The sequence below is a fragment of the Apteryx mantelli genome, chromosome 7, assembly GCF_036417845.1.
Source record: "Apteryx mantelli isolate bAptMan1 chromosome 7, bAptMan1.hap1, whole genome shotgun sequence".
NCBI classification, from domain to species: Eukaryota; Metazoa; Chordata; class Aves; order Apterygiformes; family Apterygidae; genus Apteryx; species Apteryx mantelli.
In genome coordinates, this window is record NC_089984.1 from 27,809,556 (window position 1) to 27,827,690 (window position 18,135).

The 18,135-nt window shown below is 37.9% G+C and overlaps 1 protein-coding gene across 1 annotated transcript in view; it reads right to left on the bottom strand.

Moving 5' to 3' along the window:
• KNDC1 (kinase non-catalytic C-lobe domain containing 1) overlaps window positions 1-18,135 on the bottom strand; it is a 64,467-nt gene that overhangs the window by 44,810 nt on the left and 1,522 nt on the right. Inside the window, exons 2-3 of the mRNA XM_067299535.1 lie at window positions 15,756-15,954; window positions 13,152-13,210 (exon numbers count right to left, since the gene is read on the bottom strand). Coding sequence (XP_067155636.1) covers window positions 13,152-13,210; window positions 15,756-15,954 — 258 coding nt within the window. The remainder of the gene's footprint in view (window positions 1-13,151; window positions 13,211-15,755; window positions 15,955-18,135) is intronic.

Consider the following 18,135-nt stretch of genomic DNA (forward strand, 5'->3'; position numbering starts at 1 on the left):
TACCACATTACTACTAGTTCAGGCCTAGGAAGAAGATTTGACTTTCTGAGAGAGGAGAGCAAGATTCCCCATGCAGTAAATAAAGCAAAGTCACAAGTATAAGATGTCCAGTGCTCACTAAAAGTGACTGCTCTCAGTGAAAACAACCTCATGCTTGAGCTAAATTTTCATTGTGTTTTATAAGTAGTGTAGAAAATGAATAGGGAAGAGCAGCAAACAACTTTCCTTCCCTTGGAAGGCAAGTGGAAGCTGGCACTACTTTGGAAGTCTTAAGAATTTTCTTAATTAAAATTTTTTCCACTGACTCCCCCCCCCTTGCTTTTTTTTTTCCTTCTTCTTAGTTTCTGGCAGAAAACTTTTTTTTTTTTTTAATCTAGCTAAGGAGAATGATTTATGAACTACAAGAACTGTTGCATTATAGCATAAGCATGCTATATTTCCAGAAGCTGATAAATAGTATAGGTTTCAAGAAAGATCTATTAGAAAGACTCTCTTCACAGTTCCTAAAAAAACTTTTGAGTCAAAGACTAATTCTAGTAAGAAAAAACACAGGCCGTGCTGGCAGGCACTATAGTATTAACTTTGAAAATGGTGCAGGGAAAGGGAGGAAGTTGTACTAGAAAACAGGATTTCCAAATTTGGTGGTAGAGATGTAGATCTTCTCGATGACAATGTTAGCCTAATGTTGTCAAATAGAGCAAGAGTAAAGATTTCCCTCCCCCCCCCCACCCCCCAAACCAGCATGAACAACACAGAGGGATGTTCTGAGAAAAATCACAAGCATGATTTGAGGTCCTCAAAATATTCCTTTCAGCAACAGACTAAAGGAGCTCAATACATTTGAGAGAAAAATTTAAAAGTGATAATCATACAAGCAGCTCCAAATTAAGATAACTTCTCATACTAGAATGTTTTTCAAGACACAACAAAACTCAGAAGTCCAAAAAACAAACAAAACAAGACAAAAAACAGATAAAGAATTCAGAAAGGTAGAGATACTACCAATTTTTAGAACTTTCAGGCTAAGTAGTGGAAGAACTTACCAAGGGAGAGGACAGTTTCTACCATCATGTTAGAATTTTATATCACGAGAGCAATATATTCAAAAAGGGTTGTATTAGTTGCAGGCAAGTTATCTGGCTTATTTCATGTCATTTTATGACCACTGAACATTACAGGAAGTAAAATCAGGGAATAATAATGATCCTCTCTGGTTTTCAAATCTGCAAATCAAAAGATGAGAAGTAGTAAAAGCTCCAGTGCCTTCATACAGAGTGTGACAGAGGCTCTGTTGTATTACTGCTTGGCAGCAATAAGCTTCTATAGGAACTCGTACTTGCAGACAAACAATACAGAAAAAGAGAAAAAGCTGACAAAAGAGCTTTTGAATAGTGACTGCATAAGCATTTCGCATATTGCAATTATGAATAATGGCCATTTACATTTTGTATCAAGATTCCACTGAGTTTGGAAATTGAAGTCTTCAAAAGAACTGAAAGAGAGAGACCATAATAGAATTAATACTTACTGTAAAATATTTCTTACTAAAAGATACAGGAATAGGATATGACAACTCTGTTTTGACATTCATATCTAACCCTTATTTGAACGTGTACCATTCTTTTTTTTTTTTTATTGAGATTGCTGAACATTTGTAGATATTTCCACCCTTTCACAATTCAAAGCACTTAAAGGTTCCACAAATGAAAGCTTCAGAGCTGTTATAAACTAAGTTTTATAAATAAGTTCAAGCTAATGCTCGAGAAAAATTGCTATTAAGAAAATAAGTTTAATATTTACCTATGTCTCTTTTCACTATGCTGACTCATTCTAAAATGTGCTATTTTTAAGCCAAATGAAGTTAGACAGTAATGTTCTTCAGCCACAAAATGAAATGGAAATAGGCCTATCAGTTTTTTTAATACTTTCCTTCATTACAAAGGGACAAAATGCTTTTCTGCATAAGCAAACTTTAAGTACTGGAAAGTGCTGCATTAAATATTAGCTTTTTATTCATTTGGCCCTTCAGATGTTAGATAATTATTCTGCAGGATAAAAGTGCTAAACTACTGTAGACTATTCACAAAAAGTATATACTAGCTCCTGAATTACTAGCAAATGCTGGAAAAATAACATTTTAAACCAACACCATACTTTCAGTCTGCCCCTTCTAAATACAGTTGTTACTTAGATGTGCCTGCAAAAGTTGCAAAATCCAAAACAGCATTGCAAAGTTCTTCCCCAAAAGATTTTTTTTTTTTTTAAATGGGGAAAGAAATGCAACTACAGGTCAGATATTCTCAACTAATCTACTCACAGCTGAAATGTGCATGCATTCCCACTCTTAAATTGCCTTTTTATTGGCCTAAAACATAAGCGAAAGCTTAGAAGTCTTAACATGTTCACAGGTGAATGTCGAGCTATCAGTTTACATCACAAAATACAAGTAAGCTTTTATAGATACAATCATCTAAAAAGCAGTGCTACAGCAACAGAAAGAGAAATGAACCAAGCGAAATCTAAATGCAGTAAGAGCGAGCATGTAGCAGATACACTATGACTGAATGTTGCCTAGTCACTGCCTTATTACTATGTTTAGGTTTCTCGTGATCTCTGACTACTTTAGTCGCTCAAGCTGAATTGAGAAAACAAGCTTTTGTTTTCCCAAAGACTTGCTTGTTTATTTTCAGTGTTTCAACCACTTTCCCATATTAATATTGTATCAAACCAAACATTTAGGAAGTTTCATAAAATTTCCACCATAAAGCTGACCATGAGACAAAAAAATACATATGCATATGTGTGTGTGTATATATATATTATATACAAAAAAGACAAACCTAAAGACTAGGGGAAACAAAAATGAGCTTGGTGCCATGGGAACGTCTACATCAAATGGTGAAGAGGTATCCGTTATGAACAGCTGAAGTGGTGCCAGTATTTGACCTCTTTTTCGAGTCAATTTAAATGAACTTTGCAAGGAACTGCCTGAATTTTTTAAAACTCTAGCTTGCCCATAAACATTTCTATCTGAAGCAGCTGTACTTAAACAAGTAATGCTTGTCATAGCTTTTATTCTTTTAAAAGAACAAAATTAACAATACCAACTAATTGCACCACAAGAAAAGGGCAGGGAGCGGAGATCTCTTCAGGAGCCAGTTCCTCATGCTCACAGTTCCTGCTGTTCTACCCCAGCCCTGCAGCCGCCCCGAGGGAGACTCCTCTGCAGGGCTCGGTACAGTCCAGAGGGCCATGAAGCAGAACCACCACAGAGGAAGGAGCACTGAAGTTTCAGAAAGGGCCAATAAAATTTGAACTACAGCTGCATCAAACCCTTTCCCCATGCAGAAACTATGATTGATCTTAGTGCTGCTGGCATGTGTATACACTCATGTGGGCTCTCTCCCAATCCCACAGGAGGCAAGTGGGATCAGGGAAACAGTCCCACTGGGCTTGTTTCAGTAAAGCCTCAAGTACCCTGTCCTACCTTTATAGGGCATGGTCGTTAGCAAAGGATCATTAGTGCCAATGATCACCCGCTGCCCTCATTCAGATTTGGGAAGCCTGGTGTACATACAGAGCTAGCCACTGTCCTCCCTATGTCCAAGTCTCTCAGTTTTGCAGGGTAATAGTCTTAAGTAAACTTTTTGTCTTAAAACAGAGCTATCAAATATTCTTTTTAATACATCAGACAAGCAGCATCTCCAGTTTACAAAGAACACAGAGAGAAAAAGGCAGAGAGCCTAGAGCAATAATCAAATTTATACAAAATATTGCACTCCTTTGGGCGAAAGGAAAGGGGAGGAAAAGGTGTCATATTGGTTGACATTTTGGTTCTCGGTAAAGTAACATCCAAAGATTAGTCATTTGTACAATTGTCATCATTGTTTTAAAGGAGCATCCACCTAGGCCAGTGTCTCATCTCCAACAGTGAACGCTAGAGAAGAATACAAGAAAAGGGTATTTGCATGGTGATGCTTACCTAGCAAGGCACCCAAATCTCACCGATTTGTAGTTGGGGGCTTCTTATCTGGAAAGGCTCAGGACAGATTTTTTTCCTCCATGAATTTGTCTAAACTTTATCCATGCAATTCTTTTCCACAGCTTACTGCATATGGAGCAAAGCAGTGTTTTCTCTTGTTTATTTTGAATCCACCCTGTGTTCATTTCACTGTTGCCACCTACTTCTACATTTATGAGATCTGGATTTGCCAGATCTCATAAATGTAAATAAAAATCTCTGTATGGCCGCTGCCACTGAAGACTTCACATATTTCTATGCTAACCTCTCCCTGAGGGTACTCTTTCCCAGGCTAAAGAATCTTACTCTAAGTAATTGCTTCTTTTATGAATTCTGTTTCACCATCTGTTCCTGGAAATTTATTTTACTGTTAATTTTGTCAATTTTATAGTCTCTTCTACTGACACTGATTTGAGACAAGTTTTTGATGAATTCCCCATAAAGAAGACTTGCAATGTAAGAATCTCCTGAAGGTCGTTCAAGATGAAAACAGGTTAAAAAAAATTAAACTCATTTTTTCTTCCATGGCCTTATTTGAAGAATTCTTTTATAACTTGATCATCTGCTGACTTTGCAGACTCTGGCAGGATTCCTTTGCCTGATAGTTTTTCAGACTTTTGCAATTTTTTTTTTTTGGCTCATCTTATTCTATTTTCTACTCCTTTGACCTGCCAGAGCTTACAGTCCTTTCCAACTTCTTTATTTGGGTGGGACTTTGTCAAAGGAAATTTTTTAAAGCACACTAACTTAGTTCTAATCACCTGCTTAGCTAGCTGCATACAAGACTTTTAGGTCTTTTGGGGTCCTGTTTGACAGGAAGTACAAATTTGTTTAAAACCACCTTATGATAGTCTTACAGCAATCAGCATGCTACCTGCAAATATTTTATTTTAGCAGCTGCTTTAGTTTTACGTACAGCTATAAAAAACACGGGTGCCCGCTGTCCATAGACTAATTTGCTAGTATCTGCAACTGTAATGAATTTGAAAAACAATCCTGTCAGTCCAGAGCTACAAAAACGCAAGCTTTAAACTATATTAAGGTCCAACTGAAAAGAACAAAGAAACTGTTGCTCTAACTGCTGTAGTCAAGACTGAGATACACCTTGAGCCACTGCCAGTCACCTTCATAAGCATTCACTGCACTTTAACAAGTCACACGAAGATGAACGTACAGAAGAGCTAGACCGTACATAGCTTGAGTAATTTTAACCATGCTGTAAGACTAGTGCATGAAATAACTCATGTGTTTGCAGGGCAAGATGACAAATTAAGAAAATATTTCTTATGCTTCCATCTCAATATTGTCCTTCCTTAATCATAAAGATTGCCACCCCCAGAACTGATAAATAATATCCCAGCTGATTCCACTCCTGTAGGACTCTAAAAGTATAATTATGACAGGTAAGGAAGAGCACTGCAGTAAAACAGCTGGAGACTGCAGAAGTTAGATAGCAAAAGTTACGGATGCATTTATCTTTAAAGCTTCCTAAACAATGTAATTTTTTTTGAACTCCCTTTGAAACTGTGAGTTTCATATATCAGAACTCTCCTTATGATTTATCAGCCATTAACCTCCTTACTTTTAAGTTATCTGCCACAGGTAATTTATCACTTAAACTAACATAATTTATTCTCTATAAACATAGTAACAAAGAAACGTAGGAAACAGTTGCACACATGCTGAGCAGATTTTTTTTTTTCAGAAGAAAAATACAAATACACAAAGGAAGTTGTTTGTTTAAAAAAAGGAAGAAAGAAAAGGATATTATTTTTGTCTTAAACCTAACAGAAGCTGCTTACTGGTAATAAAATCTGTTGCTCTTTGAGTAATCCATTTACACAGTCCTGTGTTGGGGGATGCTTATTCCATGTTTTGAAGCTAAAGAACTGAAGTGGAACACACACAATTCGCCTTTTGTTGTCTCCTGTTTAGAACATTAGAGGCTGATAAACCCAAGCAGCATCCTAGTTCCTTCACCATGCCATGAACCAATGGCACCACGATTCTACTGTGTTTGAAGAATATATCCTATCACAAAATATTCTTTGTTGTACAGTAATTGGTTCATTCTTTTTTGAAGCAATAATTTATATTGTTGCAGCCCAATGTCACCAGCTCCCGCGCAAAATCTTTTCCATGAGGAAGAGATACAAGGATCCTTGATGAACTCCAAATATAAAAAGCTGGTGAAACACTTCTGAACTTATCCCACCGCATAGTATCTTGTGAGACAACACTCACAGAACATCACCAGCTGTCTCTGACCTCAAATCCTGCTGATGCTCCTAAAACACTGATTTTCATAGAACAATTGTAGGTGACTGAAATGGCAAATGAGTTGAATAGTTGGCTCTCAGCATATCTCAGGAATGTAAACAGAAGAGGATAAACTGGAAGCACAAGTAAACCATGCTCTTGTCTATTCAGCCATAAAACTGATGTATTTGCAATGACTTGAACTGTATAGCCCATATAGACAAAAAAATTGTACATGCAAAGCATAACATTTACTACTTTCATAAGCTTTTCCTTCAAAAGTGATAGCTTCAGACTGACCATCAGCCCTGGGTAAAAAGAAAATACCTGTTGTCATTATGTCTGAAACAAAGAAGGAAAGTCTCATTTGACCTACCCCCCCATTTTTTTTTTTTTTTTAACCTGGTGAAAGGGCTCAGAAGTTCAAGAATTCTGGAGCAGGTAGGTACTAACAGGTTTATACAGCACCTGCTCCAGGGATGAAGTACCATCTGAGAAAGCTTAAGCCACTTGCAATGTATTTCCCAGGAAATAAAATCCTTAGCTTTAGTACCAGAACTAATCTGAAGCAACAGTTTACGTGGAAAAGGCTGGAGATAATAATTGATCCAAATCCACCACCACTGCCTTTAGCGCATCTTTAACATTTAGGAGCCTGGAGGAACCTTGCAAGCTCAACTTCAGAACTGAGCAGCAAGCTGTAGGTCTTTGGGATCATCAAGTTTTACATCCACATTGTAAAAGATTCTTTAGTTTAAACAAGAAAGAAACAAACAAAAAACCCAGCTGTTAAATTCAAAAATCCTGTTGACCTCATAATCTGCCTTTGGTTAGCTCTTTGTGGAAACCTATTAAAGATTGAAATTTGCTCAGCACAAAGTTCATGATTGGAACTGCAATTGGACAGTAACAGTGAGAAGTAACAGCAAGAACAGGAGGATCCTTTTTTCTCTCTGATAGCACAGGACTGACACAGATAACCAAAAGTAATTTATTTTTGTCACGGAAGGAAAAGACAGCTTTAAATAACACTCAGAAGACAGAACGGTTGAGACTACAGAAGGACAGACAAGGTAGCATTTGTTGACGACAAGCTTTGCCACTGCTAGACAGAATTAGAAGAGTCTTAGGGGAAGTCAGCTAAGGAGAAACAGAATTCAAAATAAAGCAAGCTGTGGTGCTTCAAAAGATTTATTTCCCTCATCAGAAAAAAAAAAAAGAAAAAACAAAACCCCACCCTCTAGAAGAATAGGTAAAATGACATCTCCGTTTCCTTTTGTACCCAGAGCTGAAGAAGGAACAGAACAGTAGAGACTATCATCCCATAACCCTCCAGGCAACTGCTTTAAAAAGCCAGGGAAGTGGCAAAGGCAAGACTTCTTTTATACCTTCTGCTGTTTTGACTTGGGAAAAAGATGGAGGCTTTCATAGTCAGAGAAAGACCAACAGCTCAGACCTGAACACTAGCTCAGTAACGGTCAACTAGTGAGAAATACCTGCAATACCAGACTGTCAGCTGTTTTCTTTAGTAGGATCGGCCTGAAGCTTACTTTCTTTGATCTGTTGCCTAGATCAGTAGGTTTCATATGACATTTCAATACATGCATTTATGTATATGAAGTATTTATACATATGTGGTATCTATCTATCCAACTTCCTTGCCACATTTCTTAGGAATAACAGCCATATGCATCTTAACTATTTAGTTTTTGACAAAATTTAATACCTTTAGCTTGCCTTTTCTATTTATACTAGCTTTTATTGAATGGGTTTTTGTTTATTTTTAAGGTTGTTGAAACAGTTGGACTCTTTTTAATTAATCAACTGTAATACACTGAAAACTGCAAGCAGAGAGCTGTCACGTTCTAGCAAAGAGACAGGCAGTGTTTGACCTTTTCTGGTTCTGGTTCTCTCCCAGGTGAGAGATCAGCATATCCTTCTTCTACCTTGTTAGGAAAAAGCAAAAACGAATTCTAGAAGAGAAAAACAGAAGTGTGAACTTCAGTTTCTTCCCTTTCTCAGTCCCACATTTCTCCCTTCCTCCAAATGTATTGTCCATTTCCATATCACTTTTTTCAGGATTTTTATTCCTGAAAGTTTTTAACCCCACTACACACTGAGGTTTAAGAACTACGGCATTCTATCACCTCTAAATAATGAAGGAAGTCATTTAGCAGAAGCATTTATATTCTCAATTATCCGGTCTGCTTTAGATAGAAAAAAGGCAGTCAAGACTTAATATTCACTGATTTCTATTACAGACGTTCATCAGAACAAGCAAAATTGAATAGCTATATTATTAGAAGATTATAAAAGCAAGTTCACACATGGCAGACATCAGTCCTTCATCTCAGTACAAACTCATATCTCAGAAATGTGGGGTTCTGCATCAATGAACCTCTGTGTCAAGCTCAATGGCAGTTTTGTAATACAGACAAATAGCTATTTGAAACTGGTTTAAGACAGCCAATGCTTTTAACCTGAGGCAAACTTGTATTGTAGTGATAGTTATAGAAGTGAGTCTATTAATGAACTCACCAATATTTAACTATTCCTGTTGTGCCTCTCATTGGTCAAACTTCACAAGTCTAGCACTGTACTACTTAGGGCAAGAAAATAAAGTGGTAACCATTTTCATTAAGAAAAAGTTAAAGTTTTTCCTATTTAGAGAAGGGAATCAAGACTTAGTTTATGCTGAAGCTAGATTGTTTGTTACTATGTTAAGCTCAGTCAATATTCAAGTAGAAAAATTCTAAAAGAAGCCTCAAATCTATATTTTTACATCTCAGTCTCTTAACTTTTCTCTAAAACAGAAAGTCACATTCTGTACCACTCTAGAGCAGCACACAATTAAAGCATTAGATAATTTGAGGCTAGCCTTTATACTCAGATGCTTATTGCTAACTGACTTTTGGCTCAAGGTTCAGTGCAAACAAGTAGAGTGGTCAGTATTTCTTATAACAGATACATACACATCCTCCAAATTAGAGAAGTGGAAAAGTGAGACTATTCACATTAATGCAGAGAAGTAACAACTTCTGTCATCAGAAAACTTTTACTGAGCACAACCATGTCACACACCTTGATATGCATCAAGAATAAAAGTGAAAATGATATTAAGTGGTCTGTACGGAAATTCTCCTCTGTTTTGGAGTTACAATATGGATCGTAACTCTGAAGTTTCTCTCCTAGGAAAGAAGAGAATCCTATTTCCTCCTCTCTTGGCAGCATCAACCTTTAACAGAGTGCAGTTCCTAGGGCATACTGGTAATAACCAGTAAGCTTGTACGGGGATAGCACAGAGAGGGGAAAAAAAGTGAACAGACACCCAGAAGGAACTGTTTATTGTGGTGAAACCCTCCCCAACCCTTTGACTCCATCCCCACAGGTTGGGCCTGTAACAGCACTAAAGAAGTCACCAGTTGGAAAGCTCAGACACTTCACTGATGGCACTGAAAGCCCTTTTCACTGCTACTTCTTAACATCTTTCTCTCTAAAGAGCCTATAACATACCTGACACTGAAGCTGGCAAGTCCCTGAAGGGCTGGTTTTTACCTTCCTACTCTCAACGGTAACTGAAAGTGCTGTTATCATTATTCCCACTTTACAAATAGACAGCAGGTCAGCAAATAAGACAGCTCTTCAACAAACCACATGAAATCAATTACTTTCTTTTCAGTCCTGTGCATTGTCCCTTGGATCAAGCTTTAGATCTCTTGCTATTTGAGATTCTCACTGAAAATTGAAATTTTTAATAGTGTTATTTCAGACACCAGGAGAGTAATGCATTTCATTTTGTTTCCTGCGTCCTGTTCCTTGTTTCCCTTGTGTGCTTGTGAGTGCCAGCTAACTTTAGTAACTAATTAGACTGGAGTCACAATTCTGTTAGAGGTCTGGATCAGTAATTCACAAAGCAGGAAACAAAACATCTCTTGTTGAAATAACTGTAGCTTTGAGTTTTTTTTTTTTTTTTTTAAAGAGAGTTTAAAAAGGGGGAAGTCATGCAGTAGCTATACAAACCCCATTGTGTGGCTCCATTTTAGAAGCCACCAAATAGGTCAAGCCTCAAATCAAGTAAACCCTCTGGCTGACATAAGCAATTTGGATCAGCTGAGCTTTGACACTGGAGTAACAGCTATCAAAGATCCTGAACATAATTAGCAGTTCCAATACTAATTTTTTTCTTTATATTGAAACTGTCTGATACCGATATAAACACTACTTCCCGTTCTTCTCACCAAAGCATACTAAGCAGCTGCAAAAACACTCCTTCAAAAGAGAACAACCGAGTAAGGTCATTACTGAGGAAGGAGCAGTAACACAAAAGATTTTATGTCCTTGTGGAAAGGGCATCTTATCGGTATAGTATAAAGAATCATACAATACTAAGAAAGCACAAGCATCCAGGATTTGCTCACAGAGACATGTATACATCAGTGATATTCTGTTTTTACATACCTGGAGGTAACAACTGTGGGTGAAGGAACAGACAAAAGTGTCAATTCCTTTGAAAAAAAACAGAAGAGCTTGAAGTATTAACAATGGGAAAGAAATGACTAGCTCAGAAAAAATACAAGAATAAAGAATCCCTATAACAGGTATATAAGGATTATCCTATTGTAGGTCTTAAAATTGCAGAAGCAAAAGCAAGCTGAGGTCAGCGTGGAATCCCTGGCAGAATCTAATTTGCTACTAAAAAGTACTTAAGATTGAATCAAACTCTACAAGCAGTAAGAGGTCAAGCTTTGAAAGCTCCCTGAACACACAGAATCACCCAGCTGCCTGATGAAATGCATACAAAGTCGGGAGAAAACAATACATCTCCGTCTCAATGCAGGGGAAAACCCTGGCTTTTCAGTCTTGCGCATTGCCCTTCAGAGCTAGCTTGGTCAATGGAAGACAGCTGAGGCAAGAAGACACCCTCTGTTGCACCCCTCTCCTGCTCTGCAAGGCTCCCCAATTGCTAGATTAAAGAAATGGGAACAGTGGACACAAATCAGCACACGCAGCTCTTCCCCATTTCACAGTCAGTGGGACAAGGAAAAGCACATTGACACCGATCCTCTTCCATGCAAATGTGCGCCTTCATGGGCCTTTGCAAGGAAAGTCAAAGGGTCAATGTTCAGAGCCACTCCTGACTCAGAGAGCTTTCCCTGACTGCATGTTTGTCATTTGTGCTGTGCCTGGTATTGGGATTCACTGGGACATGAGAGACTGATAAGTACTGCCCTAAGAGAAGAGTTAAACACTAAACCGGTATATAGACAACATGAGTTTTACCTGACAGGGATAAAATGGCCTTGTATTTCAGACAGAACTAGAATTTCAGGTCATTTAGTATTCTTACAGTCTTTCCAAACTCCCATTTCACCTTGTCCCAACCCCTTGGTCTTGGAATCTCTTCCAGTGTGTCTACTTGCTATATGCATAGCATAGAGTTCATCTAGAGGTGGAGAAAGGGGAAAAACACAAGTTTTCCAGAAGAGCAAATAATTCCATGAATCTTCACTGTCAAAATACCAGCTAGTCAACTGTGCATAACACACAAAATGATCTCACCGAAGACCAGAGGACTCTGAAATGTGGAAATAGGCTGTAAACTGTGAAAATCTCAAATTCAGTTACTCCCATTAGAAATGTCTTTGTCTCATGTCTTCAAGGCTTGTTAAGAGTCAAGGAATGGACAACATTTATCTCAGCAGATTTTAACTGCAGCTTCAGAAGCACAACAAAACAAGGAACCAAATAAATAGCCACTACTGGGTAACTTCAGGACTTGCTTTCCCCAGACCCATCTGAATACTACAATTGCCAAGCTTACATGCAACACTGGTGCCCTCCTAAACCCCCTCCCTCCTCACTGCCCCAAAATAAAGTCTTTCAAAAAAACAGTCTGGGGAAGAGAGAGCAAAATCACTAAAGCTTTGCTGACCTATATAAATACATTAACAAGGCATCGCAATAGGGAAAAATGTTTATATCCCTAAACTTCAAAGACTGTGCTACTTCATATTCTGTGGTACTACTCTCTCACCCTCCTGGCTCATCACTCTCATCTCACTTCTAGTGCTACGCTTTAAAGTTCACTTACCCTTTTCCCCGGGGAAATATAGATAATTATAAACATAATTATGGAAAAGATAACTAGCAAGAGTAAAAGGCATTTGTATCATACTATGAAACAATAGAATAAAGTCTTTTATACCTTGAATGACAACAGAACATGTTGCTAATTAAACAATTTGAATTATCTACAAATACATGCCAGAAAAACATTGTATTAAAAAAGCCTTCTATAGAAATTAAGCAAACAAGCATTCTTGCACTAGGCAATGAGATGGTTGACTTGGGAGGCTAATGAATTAGTGTAAACAATTTAAAACTAATTTAATTTAACAATGTAGAGCACTTGTGCTTTGCAAAGCAACAGACAGTCATTTGTTTCTTCATTAACTCCAAGATAAAATTGGTGATTACCCTTCCATGAATTATTTTACTGAAGAGGATAGCAAACAAATTTTATATTTAGTCATAAAAGTTCACAGCTAATCCCCAAACAAGCAAACGTAACCAGTGAAGGATACCAGTGAACATAATACAGACCAGCTGTGGCTTAGGGTAGACCAATACAGTATTCAGCCAAAAGAGATTCTCTCATTTTATCGGTTAGTAAACAAATGTTTATACAGAAAATTAACATAGCATTTTAAGTTTGTTTTATTCCTAAAAACACACCGTGTACTCTCAAAACAGCACAATCAAACTTTAAATGTGTAAAATTATACATTGAGAATGCTGAGCATTTGGTACCACAGAAATATCAAGATGAATGAAAAACCCCTCTGTTTTACCGATAAACTTATAAACTTGCCTCAAAAGTGTTGCCAGTAATATCGAATTCTGGTGGTACAAAGGCACCCTCTGGATCATCTTTGAAAGAAAAAGGAATGTGTCACATTAGAAATTAATACTTGTATTTGTTTAAAGTACATACTAATTTGGCAATACACTCATATGTGATACAAAAGAAACTCTAAATATTTAACAATATTTTGGTTCACTCATATCTGATCCAGAAAGATCATGTTATCCATATTTAGAGTACCATAAATAAAATGAAATGCTATTTTCAACCTTCTTGCAAAAAATACCATACTTCCTAAGAAACAGAATAGACAAAAAAAAAAGTAGGAATACATTTACCCTGTCTGACCACTTTTTGCAGGCCTTCAGACATTTATGTTTGGACCAAGTTATTACCTAAGCTGGTGTGGCTCAGCTGCGGCTTGCAGGTTTGGTTTGATTAATGGGATACTTCCATTCAGTTTTCCACCGGTGACTTGGGGGATAAGGGTTCAGCCAGCAAAAACAATCTGAATAGCTAATTGACTCCTCTTCTATGGGCCAACTTTGAACCTTGACCTTTCTGTTCTTTTTAAAATTATTATCTTTTTATTATTGCGATAAAGTTGGAAGTGCATTCCCCATCTGCACGTTGCTTAGCCGAGAACTGAGCTATTGCAGCAGTCACTGCTGAGTCAAGAGGTAGAAGGAAAAAATGAGCATCCTAAGAGAGACTGAAGATGCTGCTGCATCCAAGCATGCATGTAACATCACACTGTACTGATGGCACATGAACTTGGTCAAGAACACTGGGTTAAAAAAAAAAAGTGCCCGACCAAAAACCTTGTCTTCAAGTACGTATTCAGCTCACCCAAACTATCCTTCTGTGAAGCCAACAGACGATAGATAGCGTTTACGAGGCTATATATTTCCTATATTTAAAAGGCTATATAAATATATGAAGGCTCTAAGTTTCCCTTCTCAACCAGGGGCGGAAATATGCTCACAGGTTTTGCATACTCATACATAGCTTTAACTCTAATAGAATTTTTGTGCCTGTATTTAAGAAGCAAAACACACAGCTCTTTTATTGTGAAGATACTCAACTCAGATATATGTTAGAGAGGTCCAGAGAGGACTTGCTTTACATATTTATATATTGCAGCTACCTGGCACGGTTGAACATCCAGATGCTACTAACCGACTTACAGCTCCTTAGAACGTTCCCGATTCTACTTTCCCACTGTGAAGAGATGATACACAACTAATTCTGCATTTTTCCCCACACATTTTCTTGCTTTTTTTTTTTTTAAAGGGTTGGGGGAAGGAGGAGGAGAAAGGGGAGGTTTTGTTTTTCTCCCGTAGATTACTGCTCATTCTGTCCTTCTCCTTGCTACCCTTTCCCTTTCTTTTAATGGGATGGTTTAAAGGCTGCATAAGCATACACTTTCAGTGAACACACTGGTGAAGCTCACTGGATTCTTGCAGTGTAATGTTTACAATGGAGATTTGTCTGATTTGAAGAGACAGGAGGATATTAGAGGCCTTTGGCACAACACCCTGTTGGATGTTTGTCACTAGCTTCAGACGCACAGAACCTGCAGGAAGCAGAACACTCTGCTGAAGCTGTGGTGACAGGCTGTTCATTTTCTCTTACTTTAGGGGAAAAAAAAAATTCTGGCAAGCAGATCCAGAGGTTATCATTGTCTTCTAAAAAAATAGAAAGACAACTTCCGGAAGAACCTAACTAGCAAACTGTATTTTCACCAAACAGTAACAAGATTGGAGGCAAGGGGGGAGAAAAGACCCAAGGGAGAAAAAATAAAATAAACCAGAATATCTACATAACTTTCAGCATTTCAAGGAAAAACACAACCTTCTTTAAACAGAACTAATGAAAGGTCACTTCAAAGTATACTGTGTATTCAGAGAACAAAATCTTGGTACACCATTTGCTTTGCACAGGAATTCCCCTTAGCCCACATTTTAAGCACTTGAACACAGGCAATGCCATGGATCAATTGCTTGCCAGCTATTCAATTAGACTAAAACAAGTCATGCAAGCACAAAACAAATACTGCAATAACTATGAAAAAAGTTTTATGATGAGACGTTCTTATTTGAAATATGATTTTTGACTCTAAAGAATGCAACTAATATTAGTCTAAATGGAGTAAGTTTAAAGTCTTACTCCATTTTTTCCAACTACTGTGATCTAGATTTTGACTAAGAAAAAAGCAACAACACTTATTCTGACATCCTTTTAAAAACAAATTAGGTTAAAGAAGATGTAATAAAAATCTGAATAGAACATGTATGGACTAGAATGGATCTTCTAGTTACAGATTGACACAATTCTAGAAAGACTGGAGAAAAAAAGTGGGGTTTTTTTGGCTAATATTTCTAGCTGGGAAAAGTCTTCTGGTCAAACTCAGAAGTCTTTGCTGACTGTTCACAAAACTGAGCATACTGTTTCATACAGATTGATATTCACCCACTCCTGAAGAAGTTTTGGGTTTTTTGTTTGATTTTAATTAAGAGTCTGAGGGATAGAATATAATGCTTTACTACAGCCTCTCACCATGAGTCTTCACACTTTTGAAACAAATTGCCTGGAAACACAAATACTTACCACTGAGCTGCTCCATGAAGCATACATTGCCATTGGTGTTAAAAGCCAAAGTGTCAGGAGTGATGCAGAGCGTCTGGAAGATCGCAGAATGGGCAATGCTCTTCAGAGAGCGGCTGCACTCCAGGCAAATTGCCCAGATATCTTGCTCGGTGAGACAGCTATCCCGCAGTGACAAAATATCAGCAAGGGACACATTCTCCTGCCAAGACATGAATTCATAAATTACTCTGCATTTCATGACATTACTTGTAGCCAATTGTGTCAAATGTAATCTATGATACACAATGTAACGCTTCCAGCAAGTTCTCAGACTTTCTAGCCTAGTGGCTTGAACTTATATTGCTAAAGAGGAAACTTGGAAAATACAGTTTTAACTTAGTTTACATAGCTCAATATTGGAGATCATCAATAAGATTGGACTACTATTTACAGAAGTTGTAACAGTTTATTAACAAGGTTTTCAGAGAATGAAGTATTGCACTCATCCTTCAAACATTAGTGCAAAGTTTATTTTGCTTTTTAGTCCAAAGTGCAATACTTCATAAATAAGGGAAAAAATGGGTAAGAAATAAAGCACACTTACTATTATTTGGTTCCATTTTTAATGTTCTGATTTTCTGTCATTCTGAGGAAGGACTAATTTACTACTCACAGTATTACTACAGTGCCCTCTAGCACTACTGATGGAGCGTGGCCTCACAGGAGCTCAGCGCTGTGTAATGAACAGCAAGAGCCCCTACAGTTCAGCGACATGAGACAAGATCTCATTGTTTCTCTCTGCCGACTGCTCAGCACAATGTGCATAATGCTGCAACTTCACTGGCCATCAAATTTTGAGGGTGGATTAGAAAATTTTATACATCTTTATGGGGTACTTCTTCCAAGCATGGAGGGTAGCACATGGTTCTTACGACTGAAGACGTAAGCATATGACCAGGAGATGGACCACAAACCATAGGCATAGGAGTTGAGCAAGCTGATAGGTAGGATGGGGATAGAATTGGACAAGAAAGGCTCAATTTAGAAAGGCTGTGCAAAATATTTTAAATCTGCAAGCTTTTAAAACAGCCTCAATGTCCACTTCCAATCATGACCAGATTATATAGGACTTGGTAGAACTTCTTATCAGTCAAACTTTGAGGTTACTTTGTGGTTGTCAGGTGTGACCTCAGAGCTGACATTAATCATCAGCAGGAAATATCTGCAGTTTCAATCTACAAAGCCATCTTTGTCTTGTGGTTAACGTCTTATTTGGGGAGTAAATGAAACGTGGTGATGATGTCATGTCAGACAAACTTATCTTCACTTCCAGTGAAAGAGAAATTCAGGTAAGGAGAAAGGAGGAGAAAAAAAGAAAAAGGTCCATGAATGCTGAACTTTCAGTGGCTTCCATCAACAACAGGTGGCAAATGAAGATATGAAAAAACCAGCAACCCTCCCTCCTTCCAAAGAGCAGCAGGTGAAGTTATTTACTTCACAGAACCCCTGTATTTTTCAAGTGGCCACACTGTCGTGGGGTTAGTTACCAAAACCGCTGTTGTAGCAAAGCCACGTCATTATAGGGAACGAAGCACTGAAAACACTGGGACACGCATTCAGTTTGCATCCTCAAAACAATAAAGAAACAAAGCCTTCACTGGAAAAAAAAATGGTTTCAAGAATATAACAGGAGTTTCTGGTAAGCTAGACCAAAGCCTATCAGAAAAAGCTCACCCGACACCCATACACGACTAGTAGCAACACTTTGTCTGGACCCCTGGAAAGTCGCAGGAAAAACTGGAGCATTCGTTTCATAACAGAGACGCTGATGTCTTTCCTCCCTTGTCTCATTATCAGCAAAAATGACTTGCAAAAAGCAATTACTGTTTAATAACTGTGAAAAGTGAACTGGTCAGATAATCATGGTTTAATTATGCACTTAGTTCTCAGTTTTCCCTTACATTTTCTTCAGAAAGTATAAAATTATTCAGCAGCACATGTGATTAAGCAGAAGGAGAGACAGCAGGAGGAGAAATCCACTGGCCACAACTTCTTTAAAAAATTAAAAGAAAATATTAAGGCGCCTTTGAGATCAAGAAAGTCCTAGAAAAGAAAGGTGTTTCAAATACACCCTCATCCTCAGTACTCCCTACTCCTCTGCTCAGGCAGCTTTCCTGTTGCGCCGGTTGGCTTTGGCAAAGCACCAGCCACCAGCCTCTGCCCCTACGCTTCCCCTTCAGTGAAGGGAAGCCCAGGCTCCATGAAATGACTAAGCAGCTAAAAGTTAAGGTGTCTCTGCATTCGCAATCTTCTGGTGTCTAAGTCTTTTTGCAAAGGTAGTTTGTACCTTGGGACACAAGCTTCAAAACAATCTATCCCAGAATCATGAAAAATATGCCAA